The sequence below is a fragment of the Bubalus bubalis genome, chromosome 16 (genome assembly GCF_019923935.1).
Source record: "Bubalus bubalis isolate 160015118507 breed Murrah chromosome 16, NDDB_SH_1, whole genome shotgun sequence".
Lineage (NCBI taxonomy): Eukaryota > Metazoa > Chordata > Mammalia > Artiodactyla > Bovidae > Bubalus > Bubalus bubalis.
The window spans coordinates 47,933,841-47,959,938 of record NC_059172.1 but is presented as its reverse complement, the minus strand read 5'-3'; the positions used below and the strand labels follow the sequence as shown (position 1 = coordinate 47,959,938).

The 26,098-nt window shown below is 44.7% G+C and overlaps 1 protein-coding gene across 1 annotated transcript in view; it reads right to left on the bottom strand.

Annotated features, from left to right (window-relative positions):
• INSC (INSC spindle orientation adaptor protein) overlaps positions 1 to 9,400 on the bottom strand; it is a 141,698-nt gene extending 132,298 nt beyond the window's left edge. The window contains exons 1-2 of the mRNA XM_045162863.1: positions 9,347 to 9,400; positions 1,658 to 1,948 (exon numbers count right to left, since the gene is read on the bottom strand). Coding sequence (XP_045018798.1) covers positions 1,658 to 1,948; positions 9,347 to 9,400 — 345 coding nt within the window. The remainder of the gene's footprint in view (positions 1 to 1,657; positions 1,949 to 9,346) is intronic.
• Between the last annotated feature and the right edge of the window lie 16,698 nt (positions 9,401 to 26,098).

Genomic DNA, 26,098 nt, shown 5'->3' with positions numbered 1-26,098 from the left:
TTCCTGGCAGCCAGTGTAAGAAGGGAAACATACAGGTTGTGTCATGAGCTCAAGAGTGACACAGACCTGTAGAACTCTCTCGGGCACTCTAAGCTTCGATTTCCTTGTTAGAGAAAACAAGGGGGAGGGGACTATTAACCTAATAAGCCTGTTGTGAAAACTAAATGAAATGAAGCATGTATTATAGATTCAACAAATAGCGGTTGTTACTATTACCATTTTTGCAGTTGTCTGAGTTCTCTTCTTTAAGTTGGAACTATGTTAACTTAATAGGGCTGCCTTGATGCCCTGTGAGTCCTAATTGTTGCTCTAAAATTCTGATTGTTAGGTGTATGTATCTGATGAATTAAAAACTGGGGAACCAGCCTAGGACTCATGGTGGGTACCTCAGTTTTCCAGGGTCTTTTCCTGAGTTTTAAGGTGGCTGGGGACCCCCACAAACAAGAAGGCTAGGGAAGGTACACAGACCTCCTTCCCCACCAGCTTCACTCTGCAAAAGGCTGCCCAACTGACCACAGCCTGCCTGTATTAAACCATCCCCAACGGTCAGGTGGAGGACCAGGCCAGGGAAAGCTAGGTTCCAGCACATCTTCAGGAAATGGCTGAAGCCCATCTGCTCCCCTGCATAAGAGAGAAGCTGGTGGGATGAGAACTCAGGCACTCCTTAGACCAAACCATAAACACTAAGGAAGAGCAAGTCAGTGTCATCTGCCCTCACCCCCCAGCCAAAGCCCCTGACTGAAGATACTTCCTACTCAGTTTCTTAGACTTGTCCAAGGTGCCACATGGAGGCTAAAGGGACCTTAGAGTCTGAGACTGGGATGACCTAGTTTGCACACATGTGTTTTACACATGGAGGTACCTGAGGGATACGTGTCACTATTGCTAGGTGTACATGCTGAAAGCACATGAGTGTTCTCACGGCTGTGCTGAGATGTAGCACGTGTGAGAGTGGTGTGAGTGGTAGGAAGATGTGCACACATGAGCAGCTGTGAGCATGCGGCTGCCTTGTGAGTGTTTGTAGGTGAGTGGTCTGCTCATGCCCTGGTCCTCCTGTCTTCTTCCAAGGTGACCGTGGGGCTGTCTCCACAGCTGGCTTGGAACCTCATTCTCTCTGGTGTTGGTGCTGAGCTCCTGCCCTGCTCAGAGTCCAAGAAACCAAAGCCGCATGACCCACAGAGAAGACAGCCCAGCTGGGGACAAGTCGGGTCACCCTAGAAAGTCTGAGTTCAGATAACACTACTTATCCTCCTCCCCTGCCTTCATCTGCTCGCTCACAGGCATCCAGCCATCCACACATTCGCTCAGCCCCGTGGAGCCTGCCTGCCACCCACACTTGAGCCTCCACTTCCAACAGTACTGACCCAGTCCACACAGGACAGCGTGTGCCACCTGCGGACACACTCCAGGTCCAGGCACACGTAAGGCCACAAGCACAGAGACACACCTTGTCACCCACGTTCACACCCTAGGACGCATGCTAGAAACTTCCATATGCTCACATGCCGGCCCAGACACACTCCCTCCCTCTGGAGCTCGCTGCACTCAGGAGCACTCACACTGCTACACCGACACATACTATCCAAATAATCACAAGAAGGCTCTGCCCCTACCAGGCTGGGCGCAAAATCCAGCCCGGGGAGCGCCGTCTACTTACTGACTGGGAGCGAGTGAGAGCCTGTGAGCGGCGGCCAGGCCGGCGGTGGAGGCGCAGCTGGGGATCCGCAGGCTGCGAGCGAGTGACCCGCCCGGTGGCCCAGCCCGAGGGCCGCCCGAGGCCCCGCGCCCCCGCCCCGCTCTGCCCCCGCCCGCGCTCCGGGCCGCCGCCGCAGGACCTCCGGCAACGGCGCGCTCGCTGCCAAGCCCCTGTCCCGCGTAGTCTCCGCCGGCCCAAAGCTATTTTGGGCCCCTGGCAGCGCAAACCTTGCGCTCTGGGCTGTGGGGCGCGCTGGAATGGGGACGTGGTCAGGTCTAATTAGAGACCTGGCTCACCCGGGGCCCGGGCCGAGTCAGAGCGGGTAAGCACCCGGGAGCCTCGGTGCCGTCCCGGCGGGGGTGCCCACATGTGCCCCACATGCCAACATCTGGAGAGGAAAAGGAATGCATTGGAGCTGAAACAAAACGAGGAGGGGTTTGGGTGCGGTTCACACGCTCTGCGGAGGGAGCTCTGAACTTTGAGCAGCCCCCCAGACGCCTGGAAGGCCACTTGGTTTATTTACTGCAGGTGCTTCCCTTTGGAACCGAAGTCACTCCTCTAAGTTTGCCGACCTGCCAAAAAGGACAGAAGATGGTTGCACAGGCACCTTTTAACTTGGGGACACGTCAGACTTCCCCTCCAGACCTAGTGTCACATGGCTAAGTCTAGAAAGAAGGCTGATTCCTACCCAAAAGCTCAGGAATGTCACATTCTTGAACTGAAAGGAAGCTGCAAAGTCATTCCATCCAACTCTCTCCATCCTGTCAAGAATCCCCCAGGGGCTGGGAGGGGGGAGGTAGGCCAACTCTACCCACTTTGGAGGGGACTGGGGGTCACCAAGGAACAGCAGACCCTAGCCTCCCCAGGGCACTGTTTCCAATTTTGAACCCGCTTATTGGCAGGAAGTTCTCCTTGGCGTCTAACTTAAATCCCTCATGTGCAACTGTGTCAAAATGCTCACACCTTTGTGTTCAAGGACAGGAAAACCAGCTTTGTCTCCATGACACAATGACCATACCAAGGTCCCATCGCAGTCTCTCTTCCTTGATGCTAATATCCCTGTTCCCTTTTTCAGGCCCTGACTAAAAATGACAGCTGCTGCCTGGCCATGGACACATTGCAGCTCCTGACATTAGCTCCACCACCTCAGCTCTCTGGGGACCCCAGGCTCTGCAGGTGCTCAGTCATCCTCCTCAGACAAGAAACCCTGACCACAGCTTCCATCCATTGGAGACAGCCTGATTCTACTCCTTAGTCTCTTGAGAAGGGCTTCAGTTCCTATCTCAGCAAAGGCTGTCTCAGGGCCTGGGGACGGGGCTTGGAGCCCCAGCCATTCGCCTGGCTATGCATTAGCACTGGATCCACAGACTTCCTCAAATGGGCAGTTTCCTGGATCGTTGAGTCCATTTCTGGTAGATCGCGCGTGCATGCATGCTAAGTCACTTCAGTTGTGTCCAACTCTGTGTGACCCTGTGGGCTGTAGTCCCTGTGGACTGTAGCCCTATGGACTGTAGCCTGCCAGGCTCCTCTGTCCATGGAATTCTCCAGGCAAGAGTATTGGAGTGAGTTGTCATGCCCTCCTTCAGAGGATCTTCCCGACCCAAGGATTGAACCCCACATCTCTTATTTCCCTTATGTTCTTTACCACTAGTGCCACCTGGGAAGCCCTTTTTGGTAGATCAAGTGATATTTAAAAAATAAAATAAAATAGCCTGGACTTTATCCTCAAAGAAACCTGACTTCACGTCCTGCCTCAACTACTTTCTAACTGTGTGTCCTTGGACAAGTCACTTAATCTCTCTGAGGCTCAGTTTTCCCATATTTACAATGGGGATCATAATAATCTCTGCCTAGCTCATATGTTATTCAAAGTAAAAGATGAGATCAGGAATTTATGTAAAAGTACCTGGAAAGCTAAGATATTTTTTAGTATGCTAGAAACAGAATGAAGCTTAGATCATGAACAGGATAAATATTAACAAAAAGCCTCAGAAATCCTTTATTCCCAGGTCCAAACTCTGGGTCTGAGTTTCAGGACAAGAGAGAAGTAGATCTGGTTTGCTAGATGCTCTCTATGTTCCCTTGGTATGGATGTCCCCCACCCTGCATTCACGCACACACACACATCCGTGTTCCCAGATACATACAGCACAGCCCAGCCTCTTGGGCTCGTATCGGCCCCATAGGCTCCAGCTGCCTGGACCCTCGCTGGCTGTCTCTCCATTCCCAGGGGGTCTCCTCATAGCTCCAGTCTTGGCAACAGCTCCAAGTCTCCTTACAGAGTCTCCAGCAGGCAACTCCTCTCTCCTTGCACATCATTCTGGGCCATGGCCCCTGCAAGGCCTACAAATCCAGGCAAAGTTGGCAGAGGCCTTCTCCAAGGCAGCTCAGAACTGAGGCTGCAGAGGGAGCTCAGAGTTGGAGCATCATCCCACTCTCCCCCTCCCCTCCGCCTGCCTGGCTTCCCAGTGCTGTCCTGCTTAATTCTTAATGGAAATTCCATCCCCGGCGCCGACCCTGGCTGGCTCAGGGAGTCCAGGCTTAGGCCAACAGCAAACTCCACCCAGAGACAGGAGGCCTCCCTGGCCATATAAAAACAGATCCACACATATTCACATACATGCTCACAGTCTCAGCAGACAGACATGCCTGGAATCATTCACAAACTCAGAGAGTCTCACCCAAACACATACCCAAAAGAATAATAAGCATTATAATCACTAGCATTTACTGCATGGTGGTAAGTTTTTATAGGTATGAACTTCCCTAATTCTCACAATGACACTGGGTTCGTGGGCAACTTAGCTATTATCCCTAATTTACACAGGGGGAAACTGAGGCATGTGGAGCAACAATGTACATTAGGCATCTAGTGATAATAGCCTACAACATAATAAGGGCCTTAGGAAGCATCACTACAAACAAAGCTTGAGAAGGTGATGGAATTTTAGCTGAGCTATTTCAAATTCTAAAAGATGATGCTGTGAAAGTGCTGCACTCAATATGCCAGCAAATTTGGAAAACTCAGCAGTGGCCACAGCACTATAAAAGGTCAGTTTTCATTTCAATCCCAAAGAAAGGCAATGCTTAAGAATGTTCAAACTAGCGCACAATTGCACTCATCTCACACCCTAGCAAAGCAATGCTCAAAATTCTCCAAGCAAGACTTCAACAGTACATGAACTGAGAACTTCCAGATGTTCAAACTGGATTTAGAAAGGGCAGAGAAACAAGAGATCAAATTGCCAACATCCATGAAATCATAGAAAAAGCAAGAGAGTTCAAGAAAAACATCTACTTCTGCTTTATTGATTACGCCAAAGCCTTTGACTATATGGATCACAACAAACTGTGGAGAATTCTTAAAAAGATGGGAATACCAGACCACCTTACCTGTCCCCTCAAAACCTGTATGCAGGTCTAGAAACAACAGTTAGAACTGGACATGGAGCAACAGACTGGTTCCAAATTGGGAAAGGAGTAAGTCAAGGCTGTATATCGTCACCCTGCTTATTTAACTTATATGCAGAGTACATCATGAGAAATGCCAGACTGGATGAAGCACAAGCTGGAATCAAGATTCTGGGGGAAATATCAATAACTTCAGATATGCAGATGATACTACTCTTTTTTTTTTTTCGTTAACAATTTTATTTTATTTATTTATTTTTAATATAAATTTATTTATTTTAACTGGAGGTTAATTACTTTACAATATTGTATTGGTTTTGCCATACATCAGCATGAATCTGCCATGGGTATACACGTGTTCCCCATCCTGAATCCCTCCTCCCTCCCCGTACCATCCCTCTGGGTCGTCCCAGTGCACCAGCCCCAAGCATCCAGTATCTTGCATCGAACCTGGACTGTCGATTTGTTTCATATATGATATTATACATGTTTCAATGCCATTCTCCCAAATCATCCCACCCTCTCCCTCTCCCACAGAGTCCAAAAGACTGTTCTATACATCTGTGTCTTTTTTGCTGTCTCGCTTACAGGGTTATCGCTACCATCTTTCTAAATTCCATATATATGCGTTAGTATACTGTATTGGTGTTTTTCTTTCTGGCTTACTTCCCTCTGTATAATAGGCTCCAGTTTCATCCACCTCATTAGAACTGATTCAAATGTATTCTTTTTAATGGCTGAGTAATACTCCATTGTGTATATGTATCACAGCTTTCTTATCCATTCATCTGCTGATGGACATCTAGGTTGCTTCCATGTCCTGGCTATTATAAACAGTGCTGCAATGATCATTGGGGTACACGTGGATGACACTACTCTTATGGCAGAAAGTGAAGAGGAACTAAAGAACCTCTTGATGAAAGAGGAGAGTGAAAAAGCTGGCTTAAAACTCAACATTCAGGAAATGAAGATCATGGCATCCAGTCTCATCACTTCATGGCAAATAAATGCAGAAACAATGGAAACAGAGATAGGCTTTATTTTCTTGGGCTCCAAAATCACTGCAGATGGTGACTGCAACCATGAAATTAAAAGACACTTGCTTCTTGGAATAAAAGCTATGACCAACCTAGACAGCATTTTAAAAGGCAGAGATATTACTTTGCCAACAATAGTCCATCTTGTCAAAGCTATGGTTTTGTCAGTAGTCATGTATGGATGTGAGAGTTGGCCCATAAAGAGAGCTGAGCACTGAAGAATTGATAACTTTGAGCTGTGGTGTTGGAGAAGACTCTTGAGAGTCCCTTGGACTGCAAGGAGATCCAACCAGGCAATCCTAAAGGAAACTAGTCCTGAACATTCATTGGAAGGACTGATGCTGAAGCTGAAGCTCCAATACTTTGGTCACCTGATGTGAAGAACTGACTCATTGGAAAAGACCCTGATGCTGGGAAAGACTGAAGGCAGGAGGAAAAGGGGACAATAAAAGATGAGATGGCTGGATGGCATCACCAACTCGATGGACATGAGTTTAAGCAAATTCCAAAATTTGGTGATGGACAGGGAAGCCTGGCGTGCTGCAGTCCATGGAGTCACAAAGAGTCAGACACAACTGAGTGATTGAACTGAACTGAATAACAGCCTAACACATTAGCATCAGGAACCATGATCAGGGGCTTATATGTGTGGTTTCATTTTGCCACCATAGTAACTTTTTTGTGGAAGTTCTTGTTATTCCCATTATACAGACAGGGAAAATGGAGGTCAGATGGTTTTAATCACCTGCCTTTGGCCTCACAGCTTGTAAGATGAAGGGAGATTCTATACAAATATGTGTGGGAGCCCTCATGGGTGAACAAAGGTAAACACAAGTAAACAAATACATGAACACTCTCAGGGGGCACAACCACAGATAGAATCTTCTACCAATAGAGAAGCCACAGAAATGGTCCAGAGCTGCATCAGGCAAAGATCCCCTCTAGCCTGACACCATGTTCTTCTTCCCTCCCAAATGGTCCATCCCATCAACTTCACAAGTCACTTCAGCAAGGCCAAGTTAGACCTAAACAGAGAGCAGATTTCAGGTTTACAATTCAGGCAGCAAGCCTGAACTCCCGTCGACCCCCAGCCTCAGCTCCAAATCCAGTTTGCCCAGCGCACCTCCGTGGTCACTGGAAGAAGTCTCAGGTGCTCTCTTCTGAAGGGATCATGAACAAACTTCATGCAGGGAGCTCCTCAGGACTCTGGGCCTTGTCAGGGGCTGGCCAAGGAGGGCTCCGGTTCCCAGGCCCAGATGAGGCTACACGGGACTCACAGGACAAGGCAGGGCACTGGAGCCTGGCCTCGGGCAGAACAGAGCATGAGCTGGCCAAGGGAACTGATGCCATACTGCACAGAGATGGCAAGGCTTTGGGGGAAGGAAGGTGGGCACAGGAAGGGCAGGGCTACATATAGGACAAGTAATGAAGTCCACAGCCCTGGGAGTTGGGAGAACAGGACTACAAAAGAAGAGAACAGAAGAAGTTACCAATCCAGGAACTTGTCCACTGCTGGAATTTTCCATGCTAAGCTAAACATTTCCAAGCAGGGCATTGCTGGCCTGGGCCCCCTCCCCAGTAGAGTGCTCTGGAAGGCCTACAGTAGCCAGGGCCATCTCTATTGTCTCTCTTCATTTCCCATCTCACCCCCATCCCACAATTCCTTGTGCTTCCTGCTGTCAAGAGTCTATCCACTCTGTGGTCTGACGACAGCTTAGCATGGCAGCCCTGTGGGGCATCTATATTGGAAAGCGATTTTTCCAGAGAGGAGTGCACAATTGAATCTGGAATCGCATAGCCAGGCAATGGCTCTAAGAGGGGGAGACATTTGGAGCCCAATAGTTGGCATTTCTAAGAGGTTCCCAGGGGATGTGAATGGTACTGGTCTGGGTACCACTCAGACCAGTCACACTGGTCTGGGGGTCACACTCTGAGAACCACTGCTTTACAGAACAAGAGAAAGTCAGATGTTCCAGCTCAAAACTAAAGGTGCAGCCTAACTTCAGAGTGCAACTGATTTCTGAAAGGCCCCTAAAGAAAGACTTCCCCTTCCTGTCAGTAGCTTATACTTTCCTTTACCTGCCTCCATCTTCCCAGCTTCTGCACTGGCCCAGCTATCTGTTGGTTGGTCTCTCCTGAGCTCTGTGATGGTTCTGTCTGCCTCAGTCCATCTCAAGTAAGACATGGCATCCTCCACACTGCCCTCCACCCGCTCAGAGAAGGTTATCAAGATGAGGGACCTGCACAAAAATAGCTGATGACCAGACAGGCTCTCATTTCTGGGGACGGAGATATCAGATCAGAAGGTCATGATGATCACAGCTGAAATGCCAGCCCACCCAGAGATATGAGCAATGGGCAAGGATCCCAGTACCCGCAGCCATGACCTCGCGTCCTGCAGTCCCCTCCTGCAGCCTGAAGGCGTGCCCGTGGGGGTGCTGTCCTGCCTCTAGGAGTGATGGTGGGACAGCCCACTCAAGGAGGACAGGGAGAGGGGAGTCTGGCCACAAGCTGGTGAGGACACACCATGGGCTCACTTGAACCATGGATCTCTCCAGGTCTCCCTCTGCAATGCTCTCAAAAGGGAAAATTCCCCCCAACTTCCAGAACCAGTGTGAGAGCCTGTAATGTAACTAGGATGAAGGATGTAAGAACCAGAAAGCCCTCAGAGATCTCTGGGAGCAGGGTTCTGAAATGTTGTTACCCACCAGAATCACTTCTGGAGGGCAGGGGTTGAAATACAGGTCATCAGGCTCCCTCAGAGGTTCTGATTCAGTGGGTAGGGGGTGAGCCAGAGCCCAGGTGCCCCTCCCTTCCCATTTCTGTGTTCAGTGACTTCATGCTGGTAGCTTGAAATTGACCATGATGAGAGTATTTATTTACACCACAAACATTGACCAAGTACTACAAATCAGGGCATTATGTTTTGTTTTACTTTGCTTTGGAAAGTCTCTTGTGGATGACTTCCCACCATGGGCTATGTGGGTCTCTATTTTCAAGCATCCTAAGCAATTACAATGCAGGGCTTTTTGAGAAGAAACACTGATCCAGTAATTAGGTTCTAACTCAAACCCCTCATTTGACAGATAGGGAAACTAGGGCCTGATGAGGGAAGGAATCTTGGCTGAGGTCACTGTAGTAGGCCCCTTGTGGGATCGGGGCTGCTCAGTTCAGGACCGTGAGGGTTGGCAAGCAGCCCTACCTTCTTCTTGACCCTCTCCTGCATCCTCGCCACCACACGGTGGCTGTGGCTCATAGCCTAAGAGAAGAATGGCAGGGAGGTCCTGCCCCTTGTGAGCCAATCAGATTACCTTTCATCAGCGTTTGGAATTTGAATAGGTTGGACTAGAGCTTATTAGTGGCCAGATCACTGGAACAGCAGGCATGTGAATTCCAGCTGTTGAGGGCTTTAGGACCACCATGCCTTCCCCAAGCCTTGATTGTTCAACTCTTCGTTAAACTCAGAAAGATTCCTCAGTATCATCCTAAAAAGTTCCCTGTTACTTAAAGTAACAAGGTGTTTCCCATTGCTTACAACCAAACCCACCTTGAGAAACAGTCACAGAGCAAGTTAGTGAAGACGAGAACCCGAGATTCCTGCCCCTTTGTCTTTCTATTTCCCACCTTCAAATAGGATGCAAAAGGACACTATGCAAATACACAATTCTCCAGGGAGGTGTTCTCCAAGAGGGGTCCTAGACCAGCAGCATCAGCATATCCTGGCATTGTATAGGAAGTGCAAATTCTCAGGCCTCCTCCCGCAACTACTGAATCAGAAGCTCTGGGGCTATAGCCCAGCCTGCTGTGTTTTAACAAGTCTTCCAGGTGATTCTGACCTGTTACACACTGAGGACCACCATCCTAGCAGGCAGGGCTGTAGCTTCTGCCTCCCTAACAATGACTCAAAGCCCAGGGAGGAAAAGCTATCAGCTGTCAGGGTGCCAGTTGTGTGGCCAATCACATTTCTTCCTGGCTAGCATCCTTGACCCCATGCTCCTGAGGAACCTCGGGCATCTGAGGTATGGCCTTGCATCCTGAGTTAAGACCTTCTTTTCAAAGTCTAAGGGGCAACCCCTTTCCAAAAACATCTAGACAACCTCACCAGAAACATGGCAGAGAAACACTACTTCTGTCACCGGCTTCACGTCTAATTAAGGGGATGACAGTGGAAATTCCTGGCCCTTTGGATTCTCAGGGGGTCCTGGGGATAGACACCTTCAGGTGTCCTTCTGGAAGGAGGTCTGCCAAGGGCCTGACTCTGGAAGCCACTTTGGCCTCTCCAGCGTGAATCTACTGTTTCCTTTTCTTGTGCTCCCCAGGTTCAGGAATAAAAATAAGCTTTGAGAGTAACTGAAGAAGTGAGGTCTTAAGAAGAGAAGCAAAATAATAATAATAACCATTACTATTACATTACTAGGCACTGACTTCTTCCTGTATACAGCCCTGCTGCATGTACTAAGCACGTCCCACGGATTTACTTTGCTTGCGTCTCACCACGATGCAATGATGCAGTTATTACTATCCCCTCTTTAGAGGTGAGGAACCAAGGGCAAGAGAGATTAAGTAGCTCTCCCGAGATTACACAGCCAGTGAGTGGAAGATGGAAGATTCAAACCCAGGTCTATCTGACTGTAGGTCCACAAGTTTCCCAGTGGGGAGTGCAAGAACACAGGTGCAGAGGCGCACCGGCTGCTGAGAGGGGAGTCCATGTGCGAGCTGAGACAGGCTGGGGAAGGCAGGCGCTAGCCAGATCAGCTGGGGGAAGGGTGGGGCAGGGCTCATTTCATCAGTGGGGGACCAGGCAACTAGAAGCAAATAGAAGGGCAGAAATGGGGGCAGGGTCTTGAGGAACCAAGGAAGGACCTGCCCAGATCCCCTGGGAAGTAGGGGAAGGAGAAGATTAGGAATGATGACCAGAGTTGAAAACATTCATTAGAAAGGAGCCCATGAGAGCAGTCACACAAGCCAGACTTTGTGACTCAGATCTGAGTCTGGGGACAAGCACTGAGCCCATGTCTGAGAGGTGTTCCAGGCAGGGATTGCAGGAAGCTCACCCTCTATTGTGAGGGGGGAAACAGCTAGGACCCCTCCTCACACTGCCTGGTGCTGCCCTGAAGGACTTCCTTCTCAGCTCTGGTAGAACATGGCCCAGATTCCCGAACACAGCAGGGCCAGTGGACAGAGGCAGTCAGGATGGGCACTGGGAGTCACGGCAGAATCTGCAAGCCTGGTAAAGAGAGAACTTTCCTCAACTGGAGAGTGGGAGGCTCTGGCGCTGGCTCTGGGTTGAAATCAAGACAAGTCATTAATGGCACCACCTCTTCTCAGCTAATCAAAACAAAGACCTGAGTCATTTTTTCTTCCTCTTACCTCACTGTCCCCTTCCTGCAATAGCCAACTGGTCCCTGTCCTGTCACTCCCCTGTTAATATCACTTATCACTCTCAGAAATATCCTTGTTTATTTGCTTGATTATTATCTGTCTGCCCAGTGCCCCACTCCATAAGAACAGAGGCCCCATCTTCTGGTGCAGCGCCCAGCACATAGTTATTCAGCAAAGTTCTGTGGAATGATTCAAGCACGGTGGTGGTGGTAGAAGTAGCTGCCCCATGTGGCAGAGCACAGAAGTGGCCAAGAGCATCCAGGAACCAGAGGCTAAGAAGACAAAGGAAGCCAGACAGACGATCCGGCACCTGAAAGGAAGAGGACTCGAGTCTCCAAGAATTTTCCATAAGAAGGGTATTAGCACCCCTGCTTCCTGAGACCCAGTAGCTTCCCTGTCCTGAGATTCCTTAAGATGTTGCCATTGAATTTACATTCTTGCTTCATCACAGAAGAATTCAGAGCTGAAGTGATAGGTAAAAAATAGATTTATTTAGAGAGAAACACACTCCACAAACAGAGTGTAGGCCAGCTTAGAAGGCAAGAGTGTCCTTGAAATATGGCATGATTAGTTTTTATGGGCTGGGTCATTTCATCAGATAATAATTGCAAGGATTGTTCCAGTTATTTAGGGGAAGGGTTTGAGATTTCCAGGAATCGGGCCATCACCCACTTCTTGGTCTTCTATGGTTGGCCTCAGAACTGTCATGATGCTGCTGAGTGTATCATTTAGCATGCTAATATATTACAATGAGCATATAATGAGGCTCAAAACCCACTGGAAGTCAAATCTTGGACCCGGTTGGTTCTAACCAGTCCTTGCCACGTCCTGTGGCCATGTCATTCTTTTAAAAGTTGTGCCCTTCCCCCTTCCCTTTTGCTTCAAAGACACCCCTACACTCTAACAATGCTTTTCTTATTTCTCTTAAAATGGCTTGAATTTTTTTTCTTTTGCTTACCATGTTAAAGGTCCAGATGTAGCCCCCATGCCCGTGTCTCCTTGGTGAACACAGCACCAAAAGGAAGCCCAGCGGTGAGCGGGAAGCACAGCACAGCAGGTGAGGATCAGAGGCTCTTACCTCTGTGACCCTAAGTAAGTGTCTTTCCTTTTCTGATTCACAGACACTCATCTGAGATCTAGTCCAAGGGTCCTTTCAGGTGAATCTGACAAGGACTCTGAGCTCATAAAGTAAAGGACGGAGCCATCTTCCAGGCAGAAAGCATATTCTGTATATTTTTATATCCTAGTCAGGTCCCAGCAGGAAAAGAAGTTCACTTAGGTGGGACTTAGAGACTGGAAAGGTTATCTATGGTCAGGGTTAAGATAATAACAGCTGGTTTGAGGCAACGAGGTGGTAAAGAATCTGCCTGCAATGGCTCAGATGATAAAGAATGGTAAAGAATCTGCCTGCAATGCGAGAGACCTGGGTTTGATCTCTGAATCGGGAAGATCCCCTGGAGAAGAAAATGGCAACCCACTCCAGTATTCTTGCCTGGAGAATTCCATGGACAGGGGAGCCTGGCGGGCTACAGTCCATAGAATCGCAAAGAGTTGGACACATCTGAAGCAACTTACTTTGAGGCACTGAGGTGCTGACGACTGTGGGAGGATGCTGCCACCTCCAAGTCTAGGGGTGAGGGGGGAAACAGTTTACTGGTGCTCTGGTGCTCCGGTGGAACCATGGACGAGGTCATCTCAGAACCATGGCACCCAAGTGGAAAAGAAGTCCCCTAACCTCTCTCCGCTCCTCCCTCTGACCTCCAGCCAGTGCCTCCATTGGCAAAGCCCAACCAGATAGCCCAGGTGATGCGATCTGAGGACCAGGTCCTCCCGACACAGAGCAGAGAAGGATGGAGGAGCTATGGGGAGGATATACTGTTCAAGTGGATAATAACTAAAAGCAGAGAAAAACCAAGACCTGCAATCTCTTTAAATCCTCACAGACTCCCTTTCATTTAAATCTTCATAAGAGTGCTAAACTCTCCAGAAAATCACTGAATTGTTATAATGGTCTTGATAGACCATTACAAATAAATCCAAACCTAGATTTATAGCCCTTGGCTAAGGGCCTGCCAGAGACAAAGGCAAAAGCTAAAGCTTTGACACAGAGCACATGAATTTGCTTCCATGAGAGCTTCCAGAGAAGTTTCACCAGGAAATAAAGATTCTGACAATCTGAATAACTGAGGAGGCTTAATACTAACCCCCACATACATTATTGAGGATTGATAGGTAACCGCCCAGAAAGGATTCTTCTAATAGAAACAATGCCCAACCAGGAGTTTGTAGCAAAGAAAAAATTGATCTATTTTAAATTCCTTGCAATTGACACCCACCATCCTGAAAGATGATGCTGTGAAAGTGCTGCACTCAATATGCCAGCACATTTGGAAAACTCAGCAGTGGCCACAGGACTGGAAAAGGTCAGTTTTCATTCCAATCCCAAAGAAAGGCAATGCCAAAGAAGGCTCAAACTACCACACAATTGCACTCATCTCACACGCTAGGAAAGTAATGCTCAAAATTCTCCAAGCCAGGCTTCAGCAATATGTGAACCGTGAACTTCCTGATGCTCAAGCTGGTTTTAGAAAAGGCAGAGGAACCAGAGATCAAATTGCCAACATCCGCTGGATCATGGAAAAAGCAAGAGAGTTCCAGAAAAACATCTGTTTCTGCTTTATTGACTATGCCAAAGCCTTTGACTGTGTGGATCACAAGAAACTGTGGACAATTCCTCAAGAGATGGGAATACCAGACCACCTGATCTGCCTCTTGAGAAATCTGTATGCAGGTCAGGAAGCAACAGTTAGAACTGGACATGGAACAACAGACTGGTTCCAAATAGGAAAAGGAGTTCATCAAGGCTGTATATTGTCACCCTGTTTATTTAACTTATATGCAGAGTACATCATGAGAAACGCTGGACTGGAAGAAACACAAGCTGGAATCAAGATTGCTGGGAGAAGTATCAATAACCTCAGATATGCAGATGACACCAGAAAGTGAAGAGGAACTCAAAAGCCTCTTGATGAAAGTGAAAGAGGAGAGTGAAAAAGTTGGCTTAAAGCTCAACATTCAGAAAACGAAGATCATGGCATCCGGTCCCATCACTTCATGGGAAATAGATGGGAAAACAGTGGAAACAGTATCAGACTTTATTTTTCTGGTATCCAAAATCACTACAGATGGTGACTGCAGCCATGGAATTAAAAGACGCTTACTCCTTGGAAGGAAAGTTATGACCAACCTAGATAGCATATTCAAAAGCAAAGACATTACTTTGCCAACAAAGGTTCGTCTAGTCAAGGCTATGGTTTTTCCACTGGTCATGTATGGATGTGAGAGTTGGACTGTGAAGAAGGCTGAGCACCGAAGAATTGATGCTTTTGAACTGTGGTGTTGGAGAAGACTCTTGAGAGTCCCTTGGACTGCAAGGAGATCCAAGCAGTCCATTCTGAAGGAGATCAGCCTTGGGATTTCTTTGGAAGGAATGATGCTAAAGCTGAAACTCCAGTACTTTGGCCACCTCATACGAAGAGTTGATTCATTGGAAAAGACCCTGATGCTGGGAGGGATTGGGGGCAGGAGGAGAAGGGGATGACAGAGGATGAGATGGCTGGATGGCATCACTGACTCGATGGACGTGAGTCTGAGTGAACTCCGGGAGTTGGTGATGGACAGAGAGGCCTGGTGTGCTGTGATTTATGGGGTAGCAAAGAGTCGGACGCGACTGAGTGACTGATCTGATCTATGGTTTAAAGGATCTGGCCTCAGACATACCCAGTCCTGGAGGGAAATTTTCCAAAATACATCCACGCCTAAGCCACATTAGAAAGCCTGGGGAGAGTGGGAAGGACAGGTTTTAATCCAGAAAACTAAGACCCTTCTAAGAGTGAGAGGATTCCCAAAGAAAGAATGTGCTATTTATCATTGTGGAAGGAAGTTTAGTTCAGCAAAAAAAAGAATAAAGGCCAGTCTTATGTACATCATTCAGAATACAAGTGATCAAGTCAATCTCTGACCCTGGGAGGCTCACAGTCTAATGATGCACAAAGAGATATAGATATACCATCTCATATTAGGAGATAATTATCAGAGAGGTGAAAAATGTCCCACCATAATTGTGCATTTCAGCTTTATATACTTTGAAGTTATTATGAGGTGCATATACACTTAGAATTATTATATCTGGTTGGAAATTTTTAAATTTTGCTATCATAAGATGGCCTTCATTATCTCTATGATGCTTTGTGCCTTAAAGTCAGCTTTATTCAAAATCAATATCGTTATACGACCATTATCTTGGCTACTGTTTGCAGGGCAAATTGTTCATTCTTTTGCTTTTGCCCTTTTTGTATTCTTATGTTTTAGATATCTCTTGTGTGTTTTAGATACCTATAGTTAGAAGGAGAAGAATGCTTCACTTCACTCTTCCGACTCTTGATGACCCTACGGACTGTAACCCACCAGTCTCCTCTGTCCATGGGATTCTCCAGGCAAGGACACAGAAGTGAGTTGCCATTTCCTACTCCAGGGGATCTTCCTGACCCAGGGATTGAACCCACATCTCTCCTGTCTCTTGCACTGGCAGGCGGGTTCTTTACCACTAGCGCCACCTGGTTACTTAATACAGTCTATATAATTAGAGGTAAAGGAGTTCTGTGTTATGCAAATAGTTTCCTGTGAAAAGAGCTTTCCAAGAAAAGGAAACAGTCGAAGCAAAGACTAAGGCAAGAGTGCCTTCACTTTCACTTTTCACTTCCATGCACTGGAGAAGGAAATGGTGACCCACTCCAGTGTTCTTACCTGGAGAATCCCAGGGACAGGGGAGCCTGGTGGGCTGCCGTCCATGGGGTTGCACAGAGTTGGACACGACTGAAGTGACTTAGCAGCAGCAGCAGCAGCTGCAGCCTGGTGTCTTAGAGCAAGAGTAAGGAGACTAGGGAAGTGGAGCAGTTTGAACAAGGGAATAGGGGAACAGGAGAAGATGAAGGAGGGGATACATAGAGATTATTGGAGCAGTGTCCTGAATAGTGGAAAGGGGAAGGGACCTGGCATACAAATGGAAGAAAAGGCTCTACCTTGGAGCGTGGAAAGTTCATCTATGAATACTAGTGGGAGACAAGTACCTGGGAACAGATACCAGTAGCATACAGGTGTTCTGGTGGGGTCTGTGGAGGCTATGTTCTGATTAATGTCATTTTATCAATAAGTAGGAAGCAGGGTCTGGGCTTCTCCAGTGGCTCAGTGGTAAAGAATTCGCCTGCAATGCAGGAGATGTGGGTTCAATCCCTGGGTTGTGAAGGCCCCTTAGAGGAGGGCTTGGCAACTCACTCCAGTATTCTTGTTGGGAAAATCCTATGGACAGAGGAGCCTGCAGGCTACAGTTCATGGTGTTGCAAAGAGTCAGACATGATAAGTGACTGAGCATGCGCGCACAAAAGCAGGGTCAGGGAATAAGGATGGTGGAGGAAGCGTTGGGGTTTTGAGGAGAAGGTTTGAATAAAGATCTAGAAGTAAATGGAAGACTGAATGGACTGCTGCTGCTACTAAGTCGCTTCAGTCGTGTCCAACTCTGTGCAATCCCATAGACGGCAGCCCACCAGGCTCCCCTGTCCCTGGGATTCTCCAGGCAAGAACACTGGAGTGGGTTGTCATTTCCTACTCCGATGCATGAAAGTGAAAAGTGAAAGGGAAGTCGCTTCAGTCATGTCCAACTCTTAGCGACCCCATGGACTGCAGCCTACCAGGCTCCTCCATCCATGGGATTTTCCAGGCAAGAGTACTGGAGTGGGGTGCCATTGCCTTCTCCGACTGAATGAACTAAGGACATACAATTTCTTGTCAGCAACAAAGGCTTAATTAATGCTCATGGATTTAAAATGAGGCAATCAACTGATAAAATAAAATAAAATGAGGCACTCAATCAATACGGTTGTGTGAATTTTCTCAGGCATCAAAAATCCTTGATCCAGAAGCCAAGTTGCTGAAGTCTCCTATACTACATGGATCCCCAGGTGGTAGAGCGGTAAAGAATCTGCCTGCTGGGGCAGGAGACGCAGGGGGTGGTGAATTCAATCCCTGGGTGAGGAAGATCTCCTGGAGTAGGAAATGGCAACCTACTCCACTATTCTTACCTGAAAAATTCCATGGAAAGAGGAGCCTGGGGGAGTACAGTCCATGGGGTAGCAGAGAGTCGAACATGACTGAGCATGTACACAAATGCACACACATCTATACCACATTCTACTGAAGAGCCATCTGGACTGTCCTTGAACACTTCCAATGACAGGGAGCCCATCACTTCCCAAGAAGCCCCTGCTACCATTAGGCAGCTCCCACCATCAAAAAGTATCTCCCCGTGCTGAGTTGGCATTTCTCTTCCCATTTGTTCCCCCTACGTTTGATCCTCTGGATCTGTTTCTGTTTTCTGTTGTTTATATTGGTCTATGTCTCCCTGTGACTGGTCATCTAGGTATCTGATGACATATCCAGTTGGTGAGGCTGGGAGAAACAAGAATCTTACACATGGCTGGTGGGAATGCAAAATGGTAGATTGCCTATACTTAGCAAAATTATGTACTTACTCTGACTCTACAATCCCAGTGCAAGAAAGAATAAAAAATGGTATCACATTAGATTAAAATTAAATTAATGTGATCCTAGAGTGTGCCCATGCACAGTTCCCCTAAGGAAATAAATAAGGCTATTTTACAAAATTTAGCTCCAAAGATAATTACTACAGCATTTTTGCAAGAATAAAAACCTGGAAATAATTTACATGTATATAGGGACTGATTAAATAAACTCTGGCAGGCACATTTATTCAATAGAATGTGAAATGGACATGAAAAATTATGTAGTAGAAGGACATGGAGCGGCATGGAAAGACACTGAAAAAGGCAAGTTTAAAAGTAAGTTTGGTGTGACGCAGTTTTATAAACATGCACATAAGATACATAAGAATACACCAAACTACTAATGGATTTTTCTGGATAATGAGATAATTAAGAAACATACTATTTACTATTCTCACCCCTCCCCCCCACACACACACCTTATTTTTTGTCTTCCCTGTAGTTTCTAAATCTTCCATATTGAGTATTTTAATTGCATAATTAGGAAAAAGAAGTTATTTTTCAATTAAAGAACAAACCCTATCAGCCTTTCAACATTGAATTCAAGAATAACCCCTCCATAAAAACCTCCCTTATTTTGTCTGCACACTTCCTGGGTGGCTCAGGTGGTAAAGAATTTGCCTGCACTGCCAGAGACTATGGGTTCGATTCCTGGGTTGGGACGATCCCCTGGAGAAGGGAATGGCTACCCTCTCCAGTATTCTTGCCTAGAGAATTCCATGGACAGAGGAGCCTGATGGGCTAGAGTTCATGGGGTCGCAAAGAGTAGGACTGAGCGACTAACACTTTCACTTTCACCTCCCGACAGGAGCAGTACTGTGTCAAAATGTGGAGACTCCCTCTTCGTGTCGCGAATGCCCTCACTCCTGCCACTCATCTCTGCCCCAGCCCTTCTCCTCTGAGGGGAATCAAGAAGGCAACAAAATGGGTCTCACGATGGCTGCTCTTTTCTTGGGTCCCTCAGCCAAGAGGAAACATCCAGCCTCCCTCCTCCCTAAGCACTACCATCTTCCCCTAGAATCCTGAGTGCCATTGGTAGGACACTCCCTCACCCCTGTAAGAGAGGTGTCGTTATTCCAAATACGTGAGCCATATAAAACCAAGGCTCAGAGAGCGGGGAGAGGTAAATCTGGGAGACCAGCTTGGGACCAGACTGGGAAGGGGATCCTGGCAAAGCTAGCTTAAGTGCCTGCTTGGTGCACCCTCTGGTGGAGAAGGGGCTGCTTCACTCCCAGGGAGGGACTGGGGCAGAGACTGGATATTTTGAGATGCTGCTAGCCCCTTTACTTTTATTTTTGACATCTTCACCCCCATTAAGTTAAAAGCACCTGCATCTCACATTAAACATTATTTGCATATAACTGTGTAAGAGTTGAGTTGGAGTGGACCTGTAGGCTTGTAGATTTTTAAGTAATAACACAAATTAGCAATTTTGTAAGACCCATGCTACCTGATTTCCATGCTTACTTTAACACCATAGTCTGTCTAAGTATATCAAGACAGTGTGGTATTCAAGGGGGAAAAGAGGGAGGGATAAATTGTGAGACTGATGTTTATATACATACTACTATATGTAAGATAGATAACTAATAAGGACCTACTATACCTACTGTCAGAGAAGGCAATGGCACCCCACTCCAGTACTCTTGCCTGGAAAATCCCATGGACAGAGGAGCCTGGTAGGCTGCAGTCCATGCTAAGGGTCAGACACGACTGAGCGACTTCACTTTCACTTTTCACTTTCATGCATTGGAGAAGGAAATGGCAACCCACTCCAGTATTCTTGCTTGGAAAATACCATGGATGGAGCCTGGTAGGCTACAGTCCATGGGGTCTCAAAGAGTTGGACACGACTGAGCGACTTCACTTTATACCTACTGTATAGCACAGTGAACTCTACTCAATACTCTGAAGTGGCCTATATGGGACTAGAATCTAAGAAAGAATGATATATGTATATGTAAAACTGATTCACTTTGCTATATGGTATAAACCAGCACAACATTGTACATCAATTATTCTCCAATAAAGATTAATTTTTAGAAAAAGACAGTGCGGTATTGGCAGAAGAATAACTACATTGATAGATGAGACAGACTTGGGAGCCCAGAAATACATCTGCACAAATGCGATCAATTGATTTTTTACTAAGATGTAAAGGCAATCAAATTAACAGTGTCTCCAACAATTGGAACAATTGGGCACCTACATGCAAATAAATTAGTCTCAATCTACACCTCTCACCTTATACAAAAATTAACTCAAAATGGATCCTAGACCTAAATGTAAAACATAAAACCAAAAATCTTTTAGGAAAACATATGTAATAAAGCCACTGCTACCTTGGGATCTGAGGTTGGACAAAGAGTTCTTAGACATGACACCAAAGCACAATCCATTTTAAAAATGATAAATTAGACTTCAGAAAAATTAAAAACTTTTGCTAAGAAAATGAAAATGCAATCCACAGACTGGAAAAATTTTCAAGATTACATATCTGGTAATAATCTTACATCCACAATATGTAAAGTACTCTCAAAATTCAGCAGTAATAAAGCAAGCAATCCATTATGAAATGAGCAAAACATTTGAAGAGACATTTCAGCAAAAGGCATAAACATATGGAAAATAAGCATAGGAAAAGATGCTCAGTGTCATTAGTCATTAGGGAAACTTAAACTAAAACCACAATGATATACTACTACATACACATTAGTGGAGTTACTAGAACACTCATAAGCCTGGTGGAAATTCAAAATGGTATAGCCACTTCAGAAAATGGTTTGGAATTTTCTTATAAAGTTAAATATATACTAGCCATAATGAATATAGTAGATATGAATCCAACTATAATGATAATCACTTTGATGTCAAGTCTGAAAACACCAGTTAAAAAACACAGATTGTCAGAATGGATCAAGAACAAAAGCCAACTGTATACTGTTGATAAGCAACCCACTTTAAATATAAAGCTGCATAAAAATTAAAAGTAAAAAAATGGATATATGTGTAGCATGGCAAATATAATTAATAGTATGTATTGAAAGTTAAGAGAGTAGATCTTAAAACTTCTCATTACAAGAAAAAAATTCTTTAACAATGGTGACAGATGTTATCCAGAAATAATCATTTCCTAATATATATAAATATCAAATCATTATGTTCTATACCAGAAACTAATAATTTTGTATCCCAATCATACCACAATAAAAAAGGAAATGCTAATGCTAATCAAAAGAAAAGCGGGGCTAGATATATTAATTTCAGATAGAAAAGACTTCAAAGCTTGGAAAATTATCAAAGATAAAGCAGGGTATTACATAATGATAAAGGTGTTCCTTCTCCAAGAACACATAATTTGCTTTGACTTATATGCCTAACAGTAGAGCATCAAAATACATGAGGAAAAGATTAATAGCGCTGCAAGGAGAAATAGACTAATCTGCTATTAAAATTGGGGACTTCAACACCGCCTATCAGAGATGAACAGATCCAGCAGGCAGAAAATCAATAAGGATATAGTTGAATTCAACAGTACCGTCAGTCAACTGGATATAATGAACATTGATATACTACTGCTTCATCCAGCAATAGAAGAATCACATTCTTTTCAAACTCACAAGGAATATTCACCAAGAGAGACCATATTCTGGGCCACACAACACACCTTAATAAATTTAAAAGAGTAAAATCCTACAGTGTCTGCTGTCACACCATTAAACTAGGAATGAAATAACAGAAAGGTTATTGGAAAATCTCAAACTATGTGGCGATTAAACAGCACACTTCTAAATAATTCACTAGTCAAAAATAAATTGCAATAAAAATTTTGAAAATATTGTGAACTAAAGGAAAATGAAAATTTATCAGGATTCATGGAGTGCAGTGAAAGCAGTACTTACAGGGAAATTTATAGCAATAAATGCAAATAGCAGTAAAGAAGAAACATCTGAAATCAACCATCTAAATTTTTCTTGCTGCTGCTGCTAAGTTGCTTCAGTCGTGTCCGACTCTGTGCAACCCCATAGACGGCAGCCCACCAGGCTCCCCTGTCCCTGGGATTCTCCAGGCAAGAATACTGGAGTGGGTTGCCATTTCCTCCTCCAATGCATGAAAGTGAAAAGTGAAAGTGAAGTTGCTCAGTCGTGTCTGACTCTTAGCGACCCCAGGGACTGAGCCCACCAGGCTCCTCCGTCCATGGGATTTTCCAGGCAAGAGTGCTGGAGTGGGGTGCCATTGCCTTCTCTGAAATTTTTCTTAGGAAATTATAAAAAGAAAAATTAAATCCAAAGTAAAGAGAAGAAAAGAAATAATAACAACTGGACTATCAATCAATAAATTGAAAACAGGAAATCAATAGAGAAAATCAGTAAAATCAAAAGCTGATTTTTCAAAAAGATCAACAAAGTCAACAAGCCTCTAGCCAGGCCAGCTTAAAAGAAAAAAAGAGGACACAAATTGCTAATATCAGAAGTGAAAGAAGTACATCACTACAGATCCTATGGACATTAAAAGGATAATAACAGAATACTAAGAGCAATTCTATTTTCACAAATTTGATAACCTAAATGAAATGCACCCATTTCTTGAAACACCAAAATGCACACAACAAACCTGAATAGACCTATTTCTATGAAAGACATTGAGTAAATAACTACTAACATTCAAAATAGAAAGCACCTGCCCATGACGTCACTGGTGAATTCTACCCAACACTTAAGGAAGGAATTACACCAATTCTCTGCAATTTCTTTTAGAAAATAGAAGATGAAATTCCTAACTCATTCTGAGACCAGTATTACACTAATACTAAAACCAGACAAACACACTGCAAGAAAAGAAAACTATAGACCATACCTCACATGAACATAGATGCAAAAATCTTCATAAGTTAATAGTAAGTTAATAGTAAATAGGATCAAAAAGTATGAAAAGGGTTATACAACATGACTAAGTAGGATTTATTCCAGCCATGCAAGGTGGGTTCAGTATTAGAAAATCAATTAATATAATGCATCACATCAACAGAGTAAAAAATAAAAATCACATGATTATTCCAACAAACACAGAAAAAGCACTTGACAAAATCCAGCATCCATTCATGATGCAAAACTATAAAACTCCTAGAAGATTACATAGAAGAAAACCTAGATGACCTTAGGTATAGTGATGTTGTTTTAGATATAATATAAAAGACATGATCCATGAAAGAAGTAATTGATAGACTGGTCTTTATCAAATTTAAAGCTTTGCAAAAGATGGTATCAAGAAAATGAGAAGACAAGCCACAGACGAGAAGATGACACTTGGAAAGTGCACAACTGGTAAAGGCCTATTCTACAAAATATACAAAGAACTCTTAAAATTTTAAAAACGGGCCAAAGACCTTAACATAAACCCCACCAAAGAAGATATACAGATGACAAATAAGCATATAAAAAGGCGATCCAAGTCATATGTCATCAGGGAAATGCAAATTAAAACAATGAGACACCCCTATATACATATGAGAATGAACAAAATCCAGAACACTGACAATACCAAATATTGGTGAGGATGGGAAGTAACAGAACTCTCATCACTGCTGATGGCACTGCAAATGCTACCGACCACTATCTAGTAGCTTCTTACAAAACTAAACATACCCTTACCATAGGATCCAGAGTCACACTTCTTGATATTTATCCAAACAAGTTGAAAACATGTCCACACAAAACCTACACACAGATATTTGTAGCAGCTTTATTTATAATTGCCAGAAATTGGAAGCAAATGAGATGTCCTTCAGAAGATGAATTGATAAACTGCAGTACATTGAGACAATGGAATATTATTCAGCACTAAAAAGAGATGAGCTATCAAGCCGTGAAAAGACTTGGAGAAATTGTAAATGCATATCACTAAGGGAAATAACCCAAGCTGAAAACGTTACATATTGCATGATTCCAACTATGTGACACTCTGGAAAAGGCAAAATCAGTATTTTCCAGGGGAATGGTGGGGAGGAATGTACAAGCAAAGCACAAAAGAATTTTTAGAGCAGTGAAATACTCTATATGCTATTATAATGATGGATATACATACAACTCCATTAGCCTTTGCCTGCTTCATTATGTACTCCAAGGTCATATTTGCCTGTTACTCCAGGTGTTTCTTGACTTCCTATCTTTGCATTCCAGTCTCCTATAATGAAAAGGTCATCTTTTTGGGGTGTTAGTTCTAAAAGGACAAATAGCTATGAAAAGAAGAGAAGTGAAAAGCAAAGGAGAAAAGGAAAGATATACCCATTTGAATGCAGAGTTCCAAAGAACAGCAAGGAGAGATAAGAAAGCCTTCCTCAGTGATCAATGCAAAGAAATGGAGGAACACAATAGAATGGGAAAGACTAGAGATCTCTTCAAGAAAATTAGAGATACCAAGGAAACATTTCATGCAAAGATGGGCTCGATAAAGGACAGAAATGGTATGGACCTAACAGAAGCAAAATACATTAAGAAGAGGTGGCAAGAATACACAGAAGAACTATACAAAAAAGATCTTCATGACCCAGATAATCACAACGGTGTGATCACTGACCTAGAGCCAGACACCCTGGAATGTGAAGTCAAGTGGGCCTTAGGAAGCATCACTATGAACAAAGCTAGTGGAGGTGATGGAATTCCAGTTGAGCTATTTCAAATCCTGAAAGATGATGCTGTGAAAGTGCTATACTCAATATGTCAGCAAATTTGGAAAACTCAGCAGTGGCCACAGGACTGGAAAAGGTCAGTTTTCATTCCAGTCCCAAAGAAGGGCAATGCCAAAGAATGCTCAAACTACCTCACAACTGTACTCATCTCACACGCTAGTAAAGTAATGCTCAAAATTCTCCAAGCCAGGCTTCAACAGTACGTGAACTGTGAACTTTCAGATGTTCAAGCTGGTTTTAGAAAAGGCAGAGGAACCAGAGATCAAATTGCCAACATCCACTGGATCATCAAAAAAGCAAGAGAGTTTCAGAAAAACATCTATTTCTGCTTTATTGACTATGCCAAAGCCTTTGACTGTGTGGATCACAAGAAACTGTGGAAAATTCTGAAAGAGATGGGAATACCAGATCACATGACTTGCCTCTTGAGAAACCTGTATGCAGGTCAGGAAGCAACAGTTAGAACTGGACATGGAACAACAGACTGGTTCCAAATAGGAAAAGGAGTACATCAAGGCTATATATTGTCACCCTGCTTATTTAACTTATATGCAGGGTACATCATGAGAAATGCTGGGCTGGATGAAGCACAAGCTGCTTTCAAGATGCCAGGAAAAAATATCAATAACCTCAGATATGCAGATGACACCACTCTTACGGCAGAAAGTGAAGAAGAACTAAAAAGCCTCTTGATGAAAGTGAAAGAGGAGAGTGAAAAAGTTGGCTTAAAGCTCAACAGTCAGAAAACGAAGATCATGGCATCTGGTCCCATCACTTCATGGCAAATAGATGGGGAAACAGTAGAAACAGTGTCAGACTTTATTTTTGGAGGCTCCAAAATCACTGCAGATGGTGATTGTAGCCATGAAATTAAAAGACGCTTACTCCTTAGAAGGAAAGTTATGACCAAACTAGACAGCATATTAAAAACCAGAGACATTACTTTGTCAACAAAGGTCCATCTAGAAAAGGCTGTTTTTTCCAGTAGTCATGTATGGATGTGAGAGGTGGACTATAAAGAAAGCTGAGCGCCGAAGTATTGACGCCTTTGAACTGTTGTGTTGGAGAAGACTCTTGAGAGTCCCTTGGACTGCAAGGAGATCCAACCAGTCCATCCTAAGGGAGATAGGTCCTGGGTGTTCATTGGAAGGTCTGATGTTGAAGCTGAAACTCCAATATTTTGGCCACCTCATGCGAAGAGCTGACTCATTTGAAAAGACCTTGATGCTGGGAAAGATTGAGGGCA